Source organism: Petaurus breviceps, unplaced genomic scaffold (genome assembly GCF_028583685.1).
Source record: "Petaurus breviceps papuanus isolate PSGF00001 unplaced genomic scaffold, PetGlider_PUasm1.0 688, whole genome shotgun sequence".
In the NCBI taxonomy this organism is placed as follows: domain Eukaryota; kingdom Metazoa; phylum Chordata; class Mammalia; order Diprotodontia; family Petauridae; genus Petaurus; species Petaurus breviceps.
In genome coordinates, this window is record NW_027186457.1 from 13096682 (window position 1) to 13119196 (window position 22515).

Below are 22515 nucleotides of genomic sequence, written 5' to 3' on the forward strand. Positions count from 1 at the left end.
GTGAAGGAGAGTGAGAAAAAAACAGAACAAGAAGGAGAGAGCACCAAGGTAATGTAATGTCACAGAAGTCACAGATGGATAAAGTTTCAAGGACGAGATGACCAACAGTGTTCCATGTTATAGTGAGATCAAGAATGAAGACTGAGAAAAGGTCACTTGATTAGGCAACTTTGAGGACAACAGTTTTAGTAAAATGATTGGCTCAAAAATCAAAACGCTAGTGATTAAGGAGTAAGTGGTAAGAAAAAAGATAGAGGCAACATAGAAAAACTGTTCAAAGAGTTCTAATATCATGTTTTCATGTCCCATGAATGGCATAATGGATTTAGGAGTCAAGTAGAGCTGAGTTCAAATTCAGATATTCACTAGGTATATGACTAAGTGAATGACACTTAATTTCGCTAACCTCAATTACCCCATCTGAAAAACGAGAATAACACTAATAACAGCAATGGCTATATTACCTACCTAACAGTGCCGAAATATAGCTACAATGAGATGAGCTGTATGTTGCTTCCCAAATTTTAAACAGCTCTAACAAATTCCAGCTATTTTATTATTTTAAGGAAATAAGTAATTATTATATAAAAACAATATATAGCTAAGAATCATCGGCATCACGTGTTGTTGTTCAATCAGTTTAGTACCAATTGTCTTCATTATCCCTTAATCCTAGAGATCAGACTCAGTCACCTTTGTACAGCCATGATGGAATCCCTATCTTTTTCTCTTCTTGCCTTTTTGGCTTTTTTTTTCTGCCCTTCATTGTAACTTTATTTTTTAATCTTTCCCATCTTGTTTTTATTCTCCATATTTCTTCATTACTTAATCATCTTCATCATCCTACTTTCTGGATAAGACCCACTTATACCTCTGGATTATACAACTAGATTCCCAGTTTCAATCACAACAATGCTGTTGTCTGGGGTGGCTAGGTGGCGCAGTGAATAGAGCTTCGGCCCTGGAGTCAGGAAGACCTGAGTTCAAATTCAGCCTCAGACACACCAGCCATGCGACTTTGGGCAAGTTGCTTAACCCCAATTGCCGTCCAAAAAAAAATAATAATAAAATAATGCTGTGGTCTAGATATTATTGTATTTATTTTCAATTCCTCCTTCACAGCACTAAAATACTTATTTACATTTTTAAAGCACCTTGTCTAAATTTCTATTATATTTTTAAAATATCTGACATCTATTGGTATGAAAATATCATTTTAATCCTCTGAGGTGCTTTATCCAAACATCAACATCACTTCTCTTGGGAAAGTACAATACTCTTCCACAGGTCATAATGACACACTGCTTTTCAGGAGCACCTTGCTTTAGGAATCTGTTGATTAGTATCTGCTTTAAGTTGTTATGCCAATCATTCATATTCTTTCCTTGGTGAGTTCTTTGCTGAATAAGCAAATCTATCCTAAGCATCTTTCTCTTCAATAGGGCAAAAAATGCCATTGAGATAATAAATTTCCTAATTTATGACTACTACAAAAATGAGTTTCCCTATATAAAAGTTAAATCTAAATCTGAAAATAGAAATTGGGTTTTTTAAAGAAACACAAGAGTAGACTGAGGGTATAATGAATCTGAAATGGAATTTTGAAGAAATAAAGTCACCTTCAAACATTCTAGCAAGGCAAATATGTGTAACTCATATTAACAGATTTACAAAAAATGTATCAGTTTATGTGGATGAATAGGCCTTCAGGCACCAGCTATTCTAAAAAAATTGTATGCTTAATAATAAAATCCCAAAGCAGAACAGAAAAATCTTCAGTGTCAATTTCTCTACTCCTCTGAGTCATTTCAGTTAGTAAGGGATTATGCAAGATGGCGAAGTTAAGGGGAAAAGAACACATTATTTGGAGTCAAAGAACTTTAGTTCAAATTCCTCCTGTAATTAATTCCTAAACAATCTTGGGGCAAGTCACTGCATCTCTCTAGGTCTCAGTTTCACCTCAAAATTAAGAGTACTGAAATAGAAAACTCTAAGGTGTATTTTAGCTCTAAAGCTAAATTAGATATAGTTGATGGTACAGGGGATAGAGCACTGGGCCTAGAGTGAGGAATACTTGAGTTCAAATTAGGTTTCACATACTTATTAGCTGTTTGTCCCTGGACCAATTACCACCTGTCTGCCTCAGTTTCTTTGTCTAGAAATTGGAGATAATAATAGCACCTACCTCACAGGATTGTGTCATAAGGATCAAATCAGAAAATATTTGTAATGTGTTTAGCACAGTGCTTGGTACAAAAGTATGCACTCCATAAACACTTATCTCCTTCCCCTTCTTCTAAATCTATGATTCAAAGATGCCAGTGAGTTATTCAAAGGGAAGTTCATAGTCCTACTTTGTCAAGGAGAAGTGATGGGAAATTAATTCTAACTTCCTTGGATCAGGCACATTATTCATATTTGAGAAAAAAATCTGTTAGCAATGAATGGGGGGGATCAAAGAATTCTAAGAAACTGGTAATATCTGATTCTGACAAGACAGTAATGTAGGTTATTTGCTATGAGCAAACACGTGTTTGTTGTAACACATAATAAATTATGTATAAAAGCATTCAAATTAATGATGCATCTTATAAATTAAATAGATATGGCCTACCCCTTTTCATAAAAACCAGAACATTTTGTTTTGCATATTCTTACCTTTTGTTGGACTCAGGTTCTGATCTATAAATCCTTTGAGTTCTCCATTTGTAGAAGTCAGACCAACCTAAATATTTTTAAAAGAAAATTCTGTTAAAAAAAAAAAGGGTAAGTGATAGTACCCAAGTACTTTAAAAAAAACTTTGTATCTTCCATCAGACTGACACACACCACTACAAACTATTAATACCCACATTATTGAGAAGGGGATTAAAAAAGGCAAATGATATTAAGTGTGGGCATAGGCTGACCATTCACAATCACTAGAAATAATGGTTTCCATTTATGTATAACTGTGAAGCCTGTGGAAGAAAATGTGAACATGTTATGAACTCCATTATCAATCAATAAAAATTGCTGATGGTTCCTTCCATGGGAACGTTGTAAAATCTAGGGGACACAAAAATGAGTACAGGTACTGACACTCTACCATCATGAATTCACCTGATTTTTGCTTTTTTTCCCTTCAGATGATCAGCATGTTATGATACCATAAGCCAAATAAAGCAGATAAACTTTACAGGGCTTAAGGGCTAGATATCTGCTATCCATATTCACCTTTGGGGAATCTTCTTAACATTTAAAGGGTTATCCAAAGGACACATCCTACATCACAGAACTAAATATGGAGAGAAGAGTCAACAAAAGTGAACACAGCTTATTAAAAGAGAAAAAGAAGTAAATTCTATATTTATAACCATGAATGATAATAGTTTTACTAAAGTTGTACAGTTATACCAAAGCTCTATGAATACTAATTGGGTATAATACATTAGATTCAACACTAATGATTTTTCAGTTAACTCTTATCCATACTAGTGAGAGGAACTATTTTCAGCTAATTTAAAATACAAGATAACATAAGAAAACACACATACATACATACACATATTTGGAATGTGTTCTGGAACATATATTTAAGTACACCTGTCATATACTGGGAATTCATGATAAATCAAATAAACTAATGAAGTCCCCATGTAAAGATATAATTGGGAAGAACGGAAACTATTTCTCTATTCTACCCCCATACTCCATTACTGTTCCCTGACCCCTACTCAATTGCTGGGCTTGGAGAGCATTATATCTTAGTCTGATGCAAAGCTTTAAAATAAGTTGATTTTTGTGATTGTGGGTTCACATATTCCTGGAACAAAGAGGTAAGTAATTGAAATCTTTGTTTCAAAAGAGCTTTCTCCAAATATTTGGAGGCTAAAGCAAACAATGCCAAAGTGAACAAGGGAATTTCAAGGACAAAGGATTAAAAGACACCTGGAAAAGGAAAATGATAAATGTTGGAGGGGATATGAGAAAACTGAGATACTAACTCACTGTTGGTGGAGTTGTGAACTGATCCAATCATTCTGGAGAGCAATTTGGAACTATGCCCAAAGGATAACCAAAATTGTGCATATGCTTGATCAAACAACAGCACTCCTAGGTCTGTATCCCCAAAAAAAACAGAAAAAGGGAAAAAGACCTACATGTACAAAAATATTTATAGCAGCTCTTTTTGTAATGGCAAAAAATTGTAAATTGAGGCAATGCCCATCAACTGGGGAATGGCTGAACAAGCCGTGGTATATGAATGCAATGGAATATTATTGTTCTATAAGAAATGATGAGCAGAAGGATTTCAGAAAAACCTGGAAAGACATGCATGAACTGATATAAAGTGAAATGAGCAGAACCAGGAAAACATTGTACATAATATCAGAAACACTGTGTGATGATCAGCTATGAATGGACTGAGCTCTTCTCAGCAATACAGTGATCCAAGACAATTGCAAAGAACCCATGATAGAAAACATTATCCACATACAGAGAAAGAACTGATGAACTCTGAATGCAGATCAAAGCATACTATTTTCATTTTCTTTTTTCCTTTCACAACTATGATTAATATGGAAATGTTTTACATGATTGCATATATATAACCTGTATCAAATTGCTTACTGTTTTAGGAAGAGAAGTAAAGAAGAAAAACTTGGATCTCAAAATTTTGTAAAAATGAGTAAGAATTATCTTTACATATAATTGAAAAAGACACTATTAAGAAAAAGGACACCTGGAGGCAAACTACTAATGAATAGCTGCATTATTTTATGTAAATTACTTCCTCCTCTCTGGGTTTCATTTTCACTTGTAAATCTCAAGATTTGAAATCTTCAAAATAAACTTCTATGCTGATCTATCACAGAAGGATCAGAATTTAAGAAAACCTTGTAGGACCAAGTTGTGTCAACTAAGTAAGTATATTTGCACATGCCAGAGATAGTAAGATAAAAATTTAAATTTCAAAGCAAAATTATAATATTTGCTTGTAATTATTTGTTATTTCAAGTGCATTTGCATAGATAGGAGAAATCATAATAAAATTATTTTTAAATGTTTGTGTTACCTATACAAGATAAAGGAGATGCTAGAAAAAAGAAAATCAATCATTTTTCTTTAATAAAACAAAACATCATTTGCATAAACAAAATCAACTTAATTAAAATCAGAAGGAAAACAGTCAGCTTGGGAAAAAATCTTTGCTCCAAGTTTCTCTGATAACTCAGAGCAGAATATCTAGTTTTCTTATACTAGAATGAAGAGGAAGAGCCTGAGTCAGGAAACAAAACAGAAAAAATAGAGGAGTTGAAGATGATAAGTGGGGGAACACAAGTTGGAAAGCTTCTATGTTCCACACAATGTAGAATGTGAGACCACTGACTCAGGGTGAGGGGGAAGAAAGGTGGAGGACATTGAAGGCTCAAGGAGAGAGATGAAGAGTTATTATCATCATTAGAGAAAGATGATAGAGAATTGAAGATAAATAAGAATTGTCCATTTAAAAAAAAAAGCTTTTTCTACACTTACTGATGTAATCATATTTTTGTTTTTGTTATTAATATGGTCATAGTATGACCATAATAATATGTTTATAGTTTTCCTAATACTCAACCAGCCCTGTATTCCTGGTCATGATGTATAATCTTTGAGATATGTTGTCGTCTCCTAGCTGGCCACCTTTATCATCTAACTCCTTACCCCACATTCTGGGTGGTTGATGCTCGCCTCCTTGTTCTGATGGAGCAACATAAAAGATACCAAGGTCATCCACTGCGTCCTGGGCCAGCACCAGTCATCCTGACTTTTGCCTTGCCACTGGGCTTCAATGAAGACAGAGTAAGATTGATAACTTTGTGCATTTCTGCCTCACTTAAATCTAATTTACTTGTAAGTCAAGACGCCATCCCCGTGATATCATTAGTCCTCTTTAAAAATGAAGGAAGAACAGAAGAAACTCAGATCTAAGGAAGTTAGGAAATACCAAACAGGTAAGGACTGGGTTTTCATCACCCTGGATAATTAATAATAATAATAAATTGTTGTGAGGAAAAATGTTTGTGTTAATTGACACAATTGATGCTACTTATCCTAATACATCACAGGATATTTTTTTTCTAAGTAAATACTGAGGTTATTTCAAGACATTATCACACTAAAAGGGCTAAAATGCTTTCTACACACAATTAATTTTAACATACATTTATGACATACCTACTAGGTACAAGATGCAAGACGAGAGGCAGCATGACATAGTGGAAAAAGAGCTGCTACCTGACTCAGGAAGACATGGGTTCAAGCCCTACATCTGACACACACTGGCTGTCTAACTCTGGGCAAGTAGCTTAACCTCCCAGTATCCCAGGCAACTTTTTAAGACGATGCGATTCAGAGTAGTTGCGATTTTGCAATGGTAAATCAGTTTCCTCACAGAGAGCTTTCTATATTAATGGAATCACAAGTCTATCCCTTCCTCCTCTCCCCCAAAACAACAAAAGGGCAAGGCACTTTCTAAGCCACTGAAGATACAAAGGAGAAAAATGACATTGCTTGGCCCTCAAAGAGTTTACTTCATATTAAGGGGAATATGACACACATTCAGGTATGTATAATGGAAGTTAGTGTACGAGAAGGGCAAAAGAGTAATTCATATAAAAGTTTCTAGGAAAATCTGAGAGAAGAGAGAATACATTCAACTGGGAGACATCAAGGAAGGCTTAAATGAAGAAGTGACACCACAGCTCAGCCCTGAAGAAAGAGAAGAATTCTGATAGGAAGGGTCGAGGAAGGAATGTGTTCCAAGCATAGGTTTGGATGGCTTGAGTGAATATGTTAATGTAGGAGAAAGAAGGCCGAGTTCAGAGAATAGTTAATTGTCTAATTTCATAAGAGCGTGTGCTGGGGAGTAATGTGAAATAAAGCTGGAAAGAAGGTGCAGTCAAACCCTGAAGGTCACTGTCAGGCTGAGTTTGTATTTTATTTTACAGATAACAGGAAGCCACCAATAATTTTTATGCAGGAGAATGCCACTGTCAGACTTGGACTTTAGGAAAATTATTCTGGTAGCTGGGTCGAGAAAGAGCTACAGGAAGAAAATAAAGAGATGGACACTAGCTAAGAAGTCATTACAATTGTTTAGGCAATTGATAGTGAAGGTCTGGACTTGGTGGTGACAATATTAGGGCAGGAGACTTACACAAGACTTGGCAATTAATGCCATATAAGAAGGTATAGGAAAGGGAAAAGACCAAGCACACTCTGAAGTTACAAGCTTGGATGACTAGGAGCCTGGCTAACTTGGATGACTAGGAGCAACAGAACAGGAAAGTGAGAAGGAGAGGCAGCTTTGGAAGGCAAGTAAAATTAGTTCAATTTTTAACATTTTGAGTTCACGGCACTGGCAGGAAACTGAGACAGTGATGTCAAATTAGAGATCTGAGGCCACAATAATGGAAGCTTTAGAGTTTTGTTGTATGTGCCTTGTCTATTTACTCTACCACTTTTAAATTATTTTCTTCATCAAGATTAAAGTTTGCAACATACATATTCAAGAGCTCTGCAAAAAAGCCTTTCATACATTCTTTTGATTAGTGCCATATGTGTAGCCTCAAACATCCCACTTTATTCAAATAACCTTCTAATCCTAAACTTCCTCTAGAATTTAAGAATATCACTTTGTGTTGGAACAGAATAGAGACAACCAGGTAGAAAGCAACTTAATAGAACTCTATGCAATAATGCAGAGGCTCAACCATGCCTGACATATTGAATAGTTTGTTAGAAAGAGAACTCCAAAGAAATTGTCTGAGTTGCCCATATTATTTATATATTCACTCTTACAAGAAAGCTGAGAAGGAAAGAAAAATGTCATCTCTCTATTTCTCCAGAGTAAAAGTAGAAAGATAAAAACGACTATCCCTTGAATATAGGCCCAATAACAAAGTAAACACTTAATAAACCATGATATTTTAAACTGAAAAGCATCAGTGTATACCTTTTGTTTATACAAAAATGACTAACTGTAAAACCTCAACTAAAACCACAGATTTAAAACAGATAGTTTACAGTTATATAGTTACTGTTATAGCTAAACATCTGCTCTATTGAATGCCTGACTTTTAAGAAACATGTGAATCTGAAAAAAATTCAGTTGTACACCTGCATAATTAAATAACCATTAAATTATAATTAATAAAAGAAATAAAGACAATCATTAGTCAACATATGTACCTAGATTATTCTTATACCTGTCACACTACAGTGTATTTGATTAATGAAACCCATGTTTTTTGTAATATGGCACAAAGTATACAAGCAATTTCTATTTAAATGTGAAACCATTGCCAAAATCCATGAAGCTGGGTGGCACAGTGGGTAGAGTACTGGGCCTGTTGTTAGAATGACATGTGCTTAAAACTGGCCTCAGACACCAACTAGCTGTGTGACCTAGGCAAGGGACTTAATCTCTGTCTGCCCCATTTTCCTCAACCATAAAAATGAGGATAACAGCATCTCCCCCCAGGCTGCTATAAGGATCAAAAGAGATAATGTTTGTAAAATGCTTAGCACAGGTCCTGGCACACAAGGCTTTCTTGGTAAATGCTTGCTTCCACCTTTCTTTATTAAATTAAAATGGCAATATAGACTGCATCTACACACACACACACACAGAGATTTCCTATATGTAAAATACATATAAATACACATGTATCAACTTATATGTGTGTATATACACCCATGTTTATATTTATTCTTATACATACATATCGTGGCAGCATAATATGGTGAAATACAAAATTACAATTAATTTCAAGTCATACCTCTGATTCTTGCTGGCTGTGATTTTGGGCAAATCACTTAATTGCTATGAACCTCAGTCTTTTCATCAGTAAACTGGGAATAATTATTATACCAGCCCTACCAAACACACAAAGTTGCTGTGTGACAGGGTAGATCTGAAATGGATAACTAACTGGACTGAGAGTTGGAGGAGGAAGAAAGGAACGTTAGAAAAAGGACGATGGCCTGAAAGAAGTAATAAAGTTTTGATCTGGGCAAAAATTGGGTCCTCCTCCCTCCTCTGTCATTCAGTAACCTCTCTTGCACTGAGGTTCATGCTATTCAATATCTGCCATCCAATAAAAATCCTGGTAGCCATTGTCTACAAACAACTAAGATACTCCCCTTCCTTCCTCAATGAGTCTGACACCTGGCTTACAATTTTTCTCTCCTCCATAACTCCTGTCCTCACATTACCAGGTTTCAACAGACATACTGATTTTCTCTCAATTATCCTAACTACTCAGTGCCTCAACCTACTCACTCCCCATATTTAATTCTCCACCCCACTTTAGCTGCACACAAAGATGTGTGCCCCGACCTTTTCAAGTCTTCTTACTCTTTACTACCCAATACATATTCTTCAATCCACTGCACACAAAGGTGGTCATACCATCACCCACAGATGTACAACCCCCCTGTCCAAGAATTCAAAAATCCCTTTATCTGACCACCATACACTACTGGCTTCTCACCTCTCCCCCACTCTGCCTTCCCTTACATAATCCTACTCTTAATCCATACGATGACCTGCAATCCCTTGACACCCTTGATTCTTTCCTGGGTCATCTCCCCTGCAGTGGCCTTTCTCTCCTCTTCTCCCCATCTTGACTCCTCGGTCAATCAATTCAACCCTACACTGTCCTCTACTCTTGAATCTGTGGTCTCCTTAACATATCACTGATTACCCCCAGCCAAGCTTTAGCCTTAGTTAGATGACTCCTACTTTTCACGTTCTTTGCTTCTACACACATTTGCTGCTGAACAAAGATGAAGAAAATCACACAACCATTTTGACTGGGTCTGCCACAACCTCTACCACAACAGCAGCTCTTCCAAACCTTTGCAGCCCTCCTCAAACCTCCCATGTTTCTCCCTCTGCCCCCCCCCCCCCATTCTCTCAGGTAAGAACCTTGCCTGATATTTTACAGGAAACATTAAGGCCATCTCTCCTCTGTCACCCCTCCTACCACTCAGCTGTCTTCCACCCCTTTCTCCTTCTTCACCCTTTTTACACATGATGAAGTGGCCTTCCTCCTTGCCAAGGCTAATCCCTCTGCCTGCTCAAGTGATCCCATCCATCATCCCTACTCTCTCATTTATTTCCAATCTCTCTCTCTCTACTGGCTCCTTTCCTACTGTCTACAAACATGCCCACATCCCTCCCATCCTGAAAAAACCCTCACCTGATCCTTCCATCACCTCTGTCATCCAATATAGTCTCTTCCCTTTGTAGCTAAACTCCTCAAAAAAGCCATTTGCAATAGCTACCTCCAGTTTCTCTCTTCTCACTCTCTCCCTAGCTCCTTAAAATCTGGCTCCAGGTCTTATCATTCCACCAAAATTGCTCTCCCCAAAGTTAACAAGGATCTCTTAGTTACCAAATCCAGTGGCCTTTCCTCAATCCTCATTCTCTTTGACTTCTCTGCAGTCTTTGAACTGTTGATATCACTGTCTCCTTCCTGATACTCTCTTTTCTCTAGGTTTTCAGATTACCACTCTTTCCTGGTTTTCCTCCTACCTATACAACCACCCCTCTCTCTACTTTGCTGGATCCTCTTACAGATCATACCCTTTAACCTTAGGTGTGTCCCTCAGTGTTTTTTTCTTCCATACTTTTTCACCTAGTGTTACCATAAGTTCCCATGGATTTACCATCTCTCTGCTCAAATGATTCTCACATCTGCCTTTGCTTTCCCAATCTCTCTAATGATTCCAATCTCTCATCTCCAGTTGCCTTTCAGACATCTCAAACTGAATGTTCAGCAGACGTCTCAAACTCACTTTGTTCAAAACAGAACTTATTATATTTCCCCCTAAACCCTCCCCTATCCTACCTTCACTATTAATGTAGAGGGCAATATTATCTTCTCAGTCCCTCAGGCTTGTAACCTAGAAATAATCCTGGATTCCTCACTATCTCTTATACTACTTCCCCTCTGCCAATCTAAGCTGCTGCAAAGGCTTGTTGATTTTACCTTTGCATCATCTCTCAAATATGTCCCCTTCTGTCCTCTAACATTGCCATCACTCTAATGCAGGCCCTCATCACCTCATACCTAGAATATTGCAATAACCTGTCAAGGAGTCTGCATGTCTCAAGTCTCTCTCCACTCTATGCCATCTTCCATTCCGCCACTAAAGTGATTTTCCTAAAAGGTAGGTCCAATCATGTCACTCCCCAGCTCTACTCAATAAACTCCAATGGCTTCCTATTACCTCCAGGAGCAAATACAAAATGCTCTATTTGGCAAAAAAAAAAGCCTTTCATAATCCAGCTCCCTGCCCAGACCTTTTCAGTCTTCTTGCTTCTTCCAATACATATTCTTCAATCCACTGACATTGGCCTCCCGGTTGTTCCACAAGTAAGACAGTACATCTCTCAGCTCTGAGCATTTTCTCTGGTTGTACCCCATGCCGGTAAAGCTTTTCATCCTCATTTTAACTACTGACCTCCCTGACTTCCTTTATGCCCCAACTAAAATCTTACTTTCTCCAGGAAGCCTTCCCTAACCCCTTGCAGTATTTTTCCTCTGTTAGTTACTTTCTATTTATTCTGTACATAACTTGCTTTAGATATATTTGTTTGCATGTTGTCTCCCCATTAGACTGTGAGGTCCTTGAGAGCAGTGGTCATCTTTTGCCTCTTTTTGTATCCCCAGTACTTAAGCAAAGTGCCTGGCACGTAGATGGCACAATAAATGTGTACTGACTGACTGACAGAATGATAACAAGGTTATAGTCAGATAGAGAAATGCCTAAGTTTTTAATTAAGGAAGTGGAACACTTATAGATAACAGTGAGATCTAGTGTGACCATCCTTATGTACAGCTAAAATGGAATGAAGGAGTAGCCCATGAGATTTAAGGAGGGTAAGGAGTCTGAGGCCTCCTAATCCAGTGGTGTCAATCTTCAAATAAAAGGGATTCCTGCAGGTGGCATATTGACTTAGAAAACCACAAATTAACATTATCTATGTTATATTGTATTTTAATCATTTGGTTAAACTTTCTGGATTACATTGTAATTTAGTTTGAACTTCACTGGGGATTTTTTGGGGTCTGCACTCCTGGCAAATTTGATACCTCTGACCAAATCTAATGGCAGGGGATGGGAGATGGAGAGAAAAAAATGTGATAAAGCCAAACAACAAACTGTTAAGAGAAAGAAGGGAGAATTACCCCCCCCTTTCTTCCTGCATCCTCCTTCTCTTCTGAGTTTTCTAGACACAGCTAGCTCCCTCTTAGTTTTCTTTCTTGCTTGTATGATCAAGCATCTCATCTCCTTTGCTCATCATCCTTGTCACTTACCCTGTTCTTGCTGCTTCTCTCTCTCAATGATCTCACCCACTCCAATGGCTTTAACTATGTAGGTGACTCCCAGATAAACACAGATAGCCAAAGTTACTCCTCTGAGATTCAGTTCTCTATCATCAACTGACTTTTAGACATTTCCTACTGGATGACCCACAGACCTCCCAAACTCAAGATATTAAAAACTGAACTCTTTGTCCTCAAACCTTCCCCTATTCCAAACTTCCAGTCTCCCAGGTTCATAACCTCATCACTCTCCCTTATGTTACACATCCAAGATGTTGCCAAATTTTGCCTTTTCTACCTCCATAACATCTCTTACACATAGTTCCATCTTTGCTCAAACAGATACCACATCAGTTCAGATTTTTATCTTCTCTTGCCTAGATTGTGATAACAGTCTCTTACTTGGTCTCCCTGGTTCAAGTCTTTCCTCACTCTAGTCTGCCAAAATAATTTTCCTTATATCCAAATCTAACCAAGCTAATCCCCTACTCATGAAATTTTACCAGTAGATTCCAATTGACATTAAAATAGTTTCTATTTCTGTTTAGTTTCTATAACCTTTCATAACCAGGCCCAAACCTATCTTTATACAGCATCAATGAATATTATACCCACCTCCACCCCCTCCCTCCCAACCCTCTGTGATCTGGCTGAACTGTTCCTTACTCAAGATAATCCATCTCCTATTTCTGTGCTTTTACCCTGGCTGACCCCCAAGCCTGGTAAGCACTTCCTCCTTATTTCTGCCTCACAGAATCTCTCTCTTCCTTGAAGATGTGGGTCAGGCACCATATTCTGCATTTAGCTTTTTCTGATCCTCCCAACTAATAGTACCCTTGCTTCCTATCTTGTCCCTAAATGCTTAGTGTATTTATGTATGTTTATATATCTATATTTATATCTATATATGTTCAATTATATTTATATAAATTAATATATAATTATATATATATTCAATTATACTTATGCTGTATATATTTCTATACATATTTGTCTCTCCCATTAGAATGTAAATTCTTTTTGAATTCCTGCCTCACTCTTTGTACTTATACCCTAAGGGTATAGCACGGGGCCTATAACATAGTAGGCACTTAATAAATGCTGGCTGATTGACTAAATGACTGAAACAACTGCTTCAGCATATAGTGTTTGTTATACAGAGAGAGTGAGAAGTTGAGAATAACACAAATGTCTCGAATTTAGAAGGATTCTAAATTAAAATGTTACTGATTTCAACAGAAATAAATAAGTTTGGAAGTAGAGTAAGTTTTGGGGAAGAGACAGTAAATCCTATTTTGGAAATTATGAGTTTGAGGTATCTCTGGGTCATCCCAGTTTAAAAGGCAGTTTTTGATGTACGAATGAAGTTCATGGGAGACACTTCTGGGAACCAACTTCATAAATATGATAATTAAACCTAAGGAAGCTGATTAAGTCATCAAGAAAGTGAAACTATGAGGAGCAAAAAGAAGAGTGCCCATAATAAGGGGATGAGTTATGGATGATGAGCTATCAAAGGGGACTGAGAAGAAATGGTTAAGGGGCGGCCAGGTAACACAGCAAGTAAGAGCACTGGCTCCAGTGTCGGGATGACCTGGGGATCGATTCCAGGCTCAGACACTTAGCACCCACCCAGAAACACCTGGCCGTGTAAACGTGAGCAAATTACTTAACCCCAATTGCTTTAAAAAAAAAAAAAAAGAAATGGTTAAGACAGATAAAAGGAGAAGAAGGAAAGAATAGTAGCATGAAAACCCAGAGAAGAGAATATCTGTCAAATGTAGCAGCTAGGTCCAGAAGTGACTTAGAAAAAAAAAATCACTAGATTTGGCAAATAAAACATCTTTAATAACTTCAGAGAGTGCAGTTTAAGCTGAGTGATAAAGTTGGAAGTCAAACCGCAAAAGGCTGACAAGTAAATGAGAAGAGAAGAAGTAAAGGCACCAAATGTAGACAACTTTTCAAGGAGTTTAGTTGAGAAATGGAGAAGAAATATAGGATGATAAATTGAGAGGATGCAATATCATGTTTGGATAAATTAAGGAAAAACCAGTTGATAGGGAAAGATTGAAGAGTAGTGATGGGGAAAGGGGTAGTAATCTACTGGAGAAGAAGGAAAGGGATGGAATCAAAGGGGATTTTCCTGGGCAAAGAGAAGATCTATGTCATTATCAGAGACTGGAGGAAAAGGGAAAGAGTTGTAGATGATATCAAGAGGTTCTGAGATAAAAAGAGGAAAAAAGAGTCTTCTAGAAGGCAGAGGATGGCACTGCTTTTTTGAAGAAAGATCAGCAGTGCCCTTATGACACAGTTCAGATATATTCCTCATTAAGAGAAAACAGAACCAAGAAAGCATTTTATTTTGAGGCAATCACGGTTAAGTAATTTGCCCAGGGTTATATAGCTAGTAAACACCTGAGGCCAGATTGGAACTCAGGTCTTCCTGACTCCAGGGCTGGTGCTCTATCCACTGTGCCACCTAGCTACACCAAAAAAGCACTTTTTAAAACAAGTCCGCCAGTGAAATTGATGTATTCAAATGATATAGAAGGAATTCTCCAACAATAGCAAAAATTAACACCTTAAAGCCCAGTAAAAGGTCTTTCTATATGGCATCAGCAATCTGCATCTGTCTGCAAGGTGGCAATTTGACAGCAATTTATCAGATGTCAGTAGCCAAGGGAAGGGGGCAGTACAACCCTCAAAGAAATTATTAACACTTACATTTTCTGTCGTCATGTCAGACTGGAATCTTTTTTAGTTTCTCTAAAAGCATAAAAAAATTCTTCATCTTCAAAAATACTTCAAAAGAAACATCCTGTTAAATAAAAAAAGAGGTACAGAAATATAAGATCTTAAGAATATTCCTGAAACACTTCTTCACTGTCCAAATGAAGTTAGAAAGAGTAAGAAAAATAAGGTGTATTTTGGTAAATCTAGTTGGACCTATCCCTTTTTCGTGTATGTACCTAAGTTTGTCTAAATTAATGTGAAGGGGATGAAGATACAGAGGATACAGAACTATCAGATCCTCTCTTCTTAAGAGTCTAGTGTATTTTGAATGCTCACTCAATGTTGATATGGCTTTTTATAATCAAATTAATGTAATGTAAACTAGACATCAGCAAAAAACTCTAGTTCTTTAAATGGAATTTCTATTTGTACTTGAAATTAAGATTGGCTTGAAGAAAAAAATCATGGGTTCATCACTTTCAATAAAATACTTTCATCTTGTTATGTTTTTATGCTTAAGAAAGTGAATCATATAAAAGATCCAGGAATATCATAAACTATTCTTCAATTTTGGGTTTCCCCATTTTGAGACTGAAATGTTCTAAATATCTATTTCCAAAAAAATCACAAAATCCAAAATAAATAAAGCTGAAAAGCACTATTAATAACTACTACATATTTGCAATGGTCACAATGGTAAATATGAATAATATCTAACCCCAGAATTCAACAATCCTGGGGGTTAGAATCAGGCAGTATAGTTGCTAGTGTTTTCAATATTAACACTAAAACTCTCAATTTTTTTTGTATAAATTTATTTAAAAAGTAATTTGTAAGTCATAAAAATATAAAATGTGATATCCAGCTAATTCTTAAAGATAATCTTACCTATAGAGGTAAGCAAACTTAAATTAGATTTAAAATTTTTAAGGCATCATTTAAAAATGAAGCACTTTCTAAACCTAAGATTCTTAGGCAATTCTGACCTACTACAGAATTTCAGAATTGGAGAGATCATCTAGTTCAACTAACATGTTTCAAGGTTAAGAAAAGAGAGGTCCTGAAAGGTTGTGATTTGCCCAAATTCACAATATTAATTTGGCCCTAGAATCCCATTATATTACTATCAGTCCAGACCTCTTTTTATTAACTGTTGCCATTATATCCATAAAATAAGACTAATACTTATATTATAATCAATAGGATTATTATGAGTATAAAATGTAAGAATATATATGAAAGTACCTTGAAGAACAAAAGTTCTTGGGGGGAGGATTTTTAAGAACATAAAGGAGTCCTAAGAACAAAAAGCTTGAGAACTACTGGTGAAGCTAATAGGGTCCTGGCCTTGGAGCTATGAAGACCTCATTCATGTTCAAATACAATCTCACACACATCTATTTATGTGATCCCTGGACAAGTCAATGAACTGCTTTGTGCCTTAGTTTTTACATCTGTAAAATGAGAAGTTAGAATCAATTTTATCTAGAATCTCATGATCACAGCCCTGACTGCTGCCAAGCTGCTCATGTCTTCTAATGTTATCATGGCCTGCTCTCTGCTCCCCACAAAGCATTACCCTCTGGTGCTTACCACCAGGCGTTACATCTCTGCACTATTCAACTATGCCTGTACTTCTTCCATGGATGTGATGTTTAGTAATAAGCTTCTGTCCTGTTGGCAGGGCTACAGTTTCTCACTGATAGTCTTCCACTAAGGTTCTGTCTTCAGGGCTACAGGCTACTCTCTTCCATGTCATGAAGCTCTTCCCATTAGCCAAACTGCTCATATCCAATGGTCCTTGTTCAGTAATATATGTTGGTAATATATAACGGTCTTTGTTCAGCAATACATATACACTAAATGTCAGAGCATCTAAATCATTAAAGAAAAATTTAAGTGGCTAATGGGAAGAAATAGACAATAAAACTATAATAGTGGGAACCTTAATTTACCCTTCTCAAACTTAGATAAATTGAACCCAAAAAATATACAAGAAAGAAGTGCAAAACCTGCATAGTATTTCTGAAAAGTTAAGATATAAGAGAATGCTGAAGAATACTGAATGAGAACAGACAGGAGTAAACCTATTTCTCAGCTATGCATGGAACCTTCACAAACTGACCATGTATTAGGGCATAAAAACCTAATGAACAAATACAGAAAAACAAAAAATATAAAATGCATCTTTTATTGATCATAATGCAACAAAAATTATATCTAGTAAAGAATTTTCAAGTCAAAGCTTAAAAACTACTGAACTCTAAATATCTTACTCCTAAAAGAGAGATGGATCAAAAATTATGGAAATGATCAATAATTTCATTAAAGATAATGACAACAATGAGACAACACACCAAAAATTTGTGGGTTTCAGCAACAGCAGTAATCAGAGGAAAGTGCATATCAAAATTCTTTCATCAATAAAAGAGAAAAAAGCAAAGGAACAATTTGGGCATACAACTAAAACGAAATCCACAAAAAAGCAGATAACAAAAACTCCAACCAAATACCAATAGAAATCCTGAAAAATCAAAGGAAAAATTAACAAAGCTAAAAGTTAAAAAAAGTAATAAAATACGACCTTTTTTTAAGAAAATAAATAAAATAGGTAAGTCATTAACTTTGATTAAAAAAAAGAAAGCTGAAAATCAAATTCCCAGTATAAAAAATAAAAAGATGAATTCACAACTAATGAAGAAATAAAAGCAATTGTCAGAAGCAATTTCACTGAACTAAATGCCCCAATAAAATTGGCAATCTAAATGAAATGGAAGGATACTTGCAAAAATATAAGTTGCCCAGGTAAAAAGAAGAGGAAATAGAATATTTTAAAAATTCTATCTCAGAAAAAGAAAATGAAAAAGCTATAAATGAACTCTCAAAGGAAAAAAAAAAGCTAGGATCAGACAGATTTACAAGTGAATTCTACAAAATATTTAAAAAACAATTCCAATACTACATAAACTGTGGGGGGAAATAGGTAAAGAAGGGATCCTGCCCAACTCCTCTGACAAAAATATGACCTCGGTACCTAAACCAGGAAGAAAAAAAATTTTTTCTCAAAATAAAGAAAACTACAGATCAACTTCCTTAATGAATACTGATACAAAAGTTTGAAATAAAATATTAGCAAGAAGACTATAGCAATATAATCACCAAAATTACCCACACAACCAGGCTAGAATTAGAAAAGAATACAGAGCTGATTCAATATTGGGAAAATTATAAGTATAAATGACTATTTAATGACAAAGCCAACAAAAATCTTATCATTATTTAAATAGACGCAAAAAAAACCCTTTTGACAAAATACAATACCTATTCTTGTTTGTTTATTTTTTGAAGCACTAGAAAGCTTAACAAATAGAACTTTCCTTAAAATTTTAAGTAATATTTATCAAAAACTAAGAACAAGCATTAACTGTAATAGGTATAAGTTAGAAGATTTTCCAATAAGATGAGGGAGTGATGCAAGAATGTCAATACCATCTCTATTGAATACTGTAACAGAAATGCTAGCTATAGCATGAAGACAAGAAATAAACATGGGCAAAGAGTAAGCAAAACTGTCGCTTTTTGAAAATGACAATTTAAAGAATCCTAGAGTCAACTAAAAAACGGAAAAAAATTAACAACTTTATCAAAGTTACAAGATATAAATAAGCCCACACATATCACCCACATGTCTGTATATTGCTAATAAAATCCAGAAGGAAGAGATGGAAAGAGAAATCCCACTTAAAATAACTACAGACAGTATAAAATACATGGAAGTCTACCTGTTAAGACACATATAGGAATTACATGAACATAATTCCAAAACAATTCACACAAATAAAGACAGATCTAAATAACTAGAGAACTATTAATTGCTTATGGGTAGGATGAGGCAATATAATAAAAATAATATTACTACAAAATCAATTTATTTGTTCAGCGTCATAGCAATCAAACTACCAAAGAATTACTTTACAGAGTCAGAAAAAAATATCAAAATTCGTCTGGAGGAAAAAAAGGTCAAGAATATCATGAAAATCAACAAAAAAAGAGAGAAAGAAGAAAGATGCTTAGCAACACCAGATCTCAAACTATACTACAAAGTTGTAATAATCAAAACAATTTCTGTATTTTTGTTTTTGCTTCATCTAGAACTCCTGATTTCTTGGATTCACCTAATGCATAGTAAATTCTGTTCTGTATTCTCATATTTATTCTGTCTATATCTTTCTTTTCAGGTATGTTTCTTGTGAGCAACAGATCGTGAGGGGTTTTTTTCTTATATGATCTGCCCTTTGTTGTTTTATTATACTGTTTGATATATTCAAATTAAAGTTAAGAAAGTGAAGCTTATTTCACATTTATTTATTTATTTATGCCCTTTTTTTGAGGGCAAGGGATTAAGTGACTTGCCCAAAGTCACATGGTTAGTTTTTGTGTTAAGTGACTGAGGTCACATTTGAACTCAGGTTCTCCTAACTCCAGGGCTGGTGCTCTACTCACTACAACACCTAGCCAACCTATTTCTTTTTTTTTTTTTTAACACTTGATTTTACAACTCTGATTTCCAGATTCTTTCCCTTCTTCTCTCGTCACCCACTCTTACTGGGAAGATAAGCAATTCAATATAGGTTGTACATGTGTAGTTCTGCAAAACATTTCCCCAGTGGATATACTGTGAAAGATTGACTATATTTCTCTCCATCCTATCCCACCCCCTACTTGTTCTATTTTCTACTTTGACCCTATCCCTTTTCAAAAGTATGTGCTTCTAGCTACCTTGCCCCCCAATCTGCCCTCCCATCTATCATCCCCCCTTTTCCTCTTTCCCACTACTTTCCTGTAGGGTAAGATACCCAATTGAGTGTGTATCTCATTCCCTCCTTAAGCCAAATTCAATGGGAGTAAGGTTGACCCATTCCCTTTCACCTTCCTGTTCTTCCCCTCCATTGTAACAGTTTTCCCTTGCCTCTTTTACATGAGATATTTTACCCTATTCTGTCTCTGCCTATCTCCTCTCATTGTATCCCTCTCTCACCTCAATTTTATTTTTTTAGATATCATCCCTTCCTATTCAATCAATCCTGTGGCCTCTTGTCTATGTATACGTGTACACATATATACATATATATACATACACTCACATATGCATTCATATGCACCCTATATAGACATTTATATGTGTATATATGTACATATATGTATATACATATATATATACATTTATATTCCCTTCAACTATCCTCATGCTGAGAAAAGTTTCATAAGTTACAATTATTGTTTTTCCATGTAGGCATATAAATAGTTCAACCTTGATAAGTTCCTTATGATTTCTTTTCCCTGTTTACCTTCTTATGCTTCTCTTGCTTCTTGTATTTGAACATCAAATTTTCTATTCAACTCTAGTATTTTCATCAAGAATACTTGAAAGTCCTCTATTTCACTGAATAACCATATTTTCCCCTGAAACATTATACTTAGTTTTGGTGAATAGGTGATTCTTGGTTTTAATCCCAGCTCCTTTGACCTCTGGAATATCATATTCCAAGCCCTTCGATCCCTTATGTAGAAGCTGCCAAATCTTGTGTTATCCCGATTGTGTTTCCACAATATTCAAATTGTTTCTTCTTGGCTGCTTGTAATATTTTCTCCTTGATCTGGGAACTCCAGAACCTGGCTATAATATTCCTAGGAGTTTTCTTTTTGGGATCTTTTTCAAGAGGTACTCAATCAATTCTTTTAATTTCTATTTTGCCCTCTAGTTCTAAAATATCAGGGCAATTTTCCTTGAAAATTATTTGAAGGATGATTTCTAGGTTCTTTTTGTGATCATGGCTTTCAGGTAGTCCAATTATTTTTAAATTATCTCTCCTGGATCTATTTTCCAGGTCAGCGATTTTTTCAATGAGATATTTCACTTTGCCTTCTATTTTTTCATTTGTTTGGATCTGTTTAATAGTATCTTGATTTCACATAAAGCCATTAGTTTCCATTTGCTCCAATCTAATTCTGAAGGAATGATTCTCTTCAGTGAGCTTTTGAGATTCTTTTTTCTATCTGGCAAATTTGACTTTTTAAGGCATTCTCCTCACTGGCTTTTGAGAGCTCTTTTGCCATTTGAGTTAGTCTATTTTTTAAGGTGTTATTTTCTTCAGTCGGGTTGTTGACTTGCTTTTCATGATTTTCTTCCATCATACTCATTTCTCTTCCCAATTTTTCCTCCACTTCTCTTACCTGATTTTAAGATTCCTTCTTGAGCTCCTCCATGGCCTGTAACCAATTCATATTTTTCTTGGAAGCTTTTGATGCAGAAGTTCTGACTTCATTGTCTTCCCCTGGTTCCATGCTTTGATTCTTTTTGTCCCCAAAAAAGGAATCTAAGGTTTGATTGCTGTGCATGCGTTGCTTTCTCTGCTTGCTCATGCTACCAATCAATTACTTGACTTTTGAGTTCTTTGCCACAGTAAAACTCTGCTTCCAGAGAAGAGAGCTTTGTCCCAAAAGCGCTGGGGTTTTCACAGCTGCCAGAGCTATTAGTTGGGTGCCCTCTCTGTAGCCCCAACAAGCTCTGGCCCACTGGCCACACACCCAAGACAGTGATCCAGATCCAAGCAGATCTTATATGGACCAAGCAGATCTTATATTGGAGGTCCTTGGACCTCCAGAATATCATATTCCAAGCCCTTCCATCCCTCATTATAGAAGCTGACAGATCCTGAGTTATCCTGATTGTGTTTCCATAATATTCAAATTGTTCCTTCCTTGCTGCTTGTAATATTCTCTCCTTCATCTGGGAATTCTGGAACCTGGCTATAATATTCCTAGGAGTTTTCTTTTTGGGATTTTTTTTTTAGGAGGTGATTAGTGGATTCTTTCAACCTCTATTTTGCCCTCTGGTTCTAAAACATCAGGGCAGTTTTCTTTGAGAACTTCCTGGAGGATGATTTCTAGGTTCTTACTTTGATCATGACTTTCAGGCAGTCCAATAATTTTAAAATTATCTCTCCTAGATCTATTTTCCAGGTCAGTGGTTTTTCCCACGAGATATTTCACATTGCCTTCTATTCTTTCATTTGTTTGGATCTGTTTAATATCATCTTGATTTCTCATAAAGTCTTTAGCTTCAATTTGCTCCAATCTAATTCTGAAGCAATGATTCCCTTCAGTGAGCTTTTGAGATTCTTTTTCCATCTGGCAAATTCAACTTTTTAAGGCATTCTTCTCCTCATTGCCTTTTGGAACCTCTTTTGCCATTTGAGTTAGTCTATTTTTTAAGCTGTGATTTTCCTCAGTCAGGCTGTTGACTCTCTTTCGTAATTTTCTTGCATTATTCTCATTTCTCTTCCCAATTTTTCCTCCATTTCTCTTATCTACTTCTTAAAGTCCTCTATGGCCTGTAACCAGATCGTATTCT

General features: G+C 35.9%; 1 protein-coding gene across 12 annotated transcripts in view; it reads right to left on the reverse strand.

Annotated features, from left to right (window-relative positions):
- The window catches only part of TFDP2 (transcription factor Dp-2), a 172534-nt gene that overhangs the window by 124053 nt on the left and 25966 nt on the right, over positions 1-22515 (reverse strand). For 9 of the 12 annotated variants that reach the window (XM_069104662.1, XM_069104661.1, XM_069104659.1 and 6 more), the window contains 2 exons: positions 15093-15186; positions 2659-2725 (listed from right to left, as the gene is read on the reverse strand). In XM_069104662.1, the coding sequence (XP_068960763.1) occupies positions 2659-2725; positions 15093-15107 (82 nt within the window). In that variant the 5' untranslated portion in view covers positions 15108-15186. Of the gene's footprint in view, positions 1-2658; positions 2726-15092; positions 15187-22515 lie in introns of those variants that run through there. The other 3 variants (XM_069104669.1, XM_069104663.1, XM_069104674.1) reach the window with 3 other exon arrangements.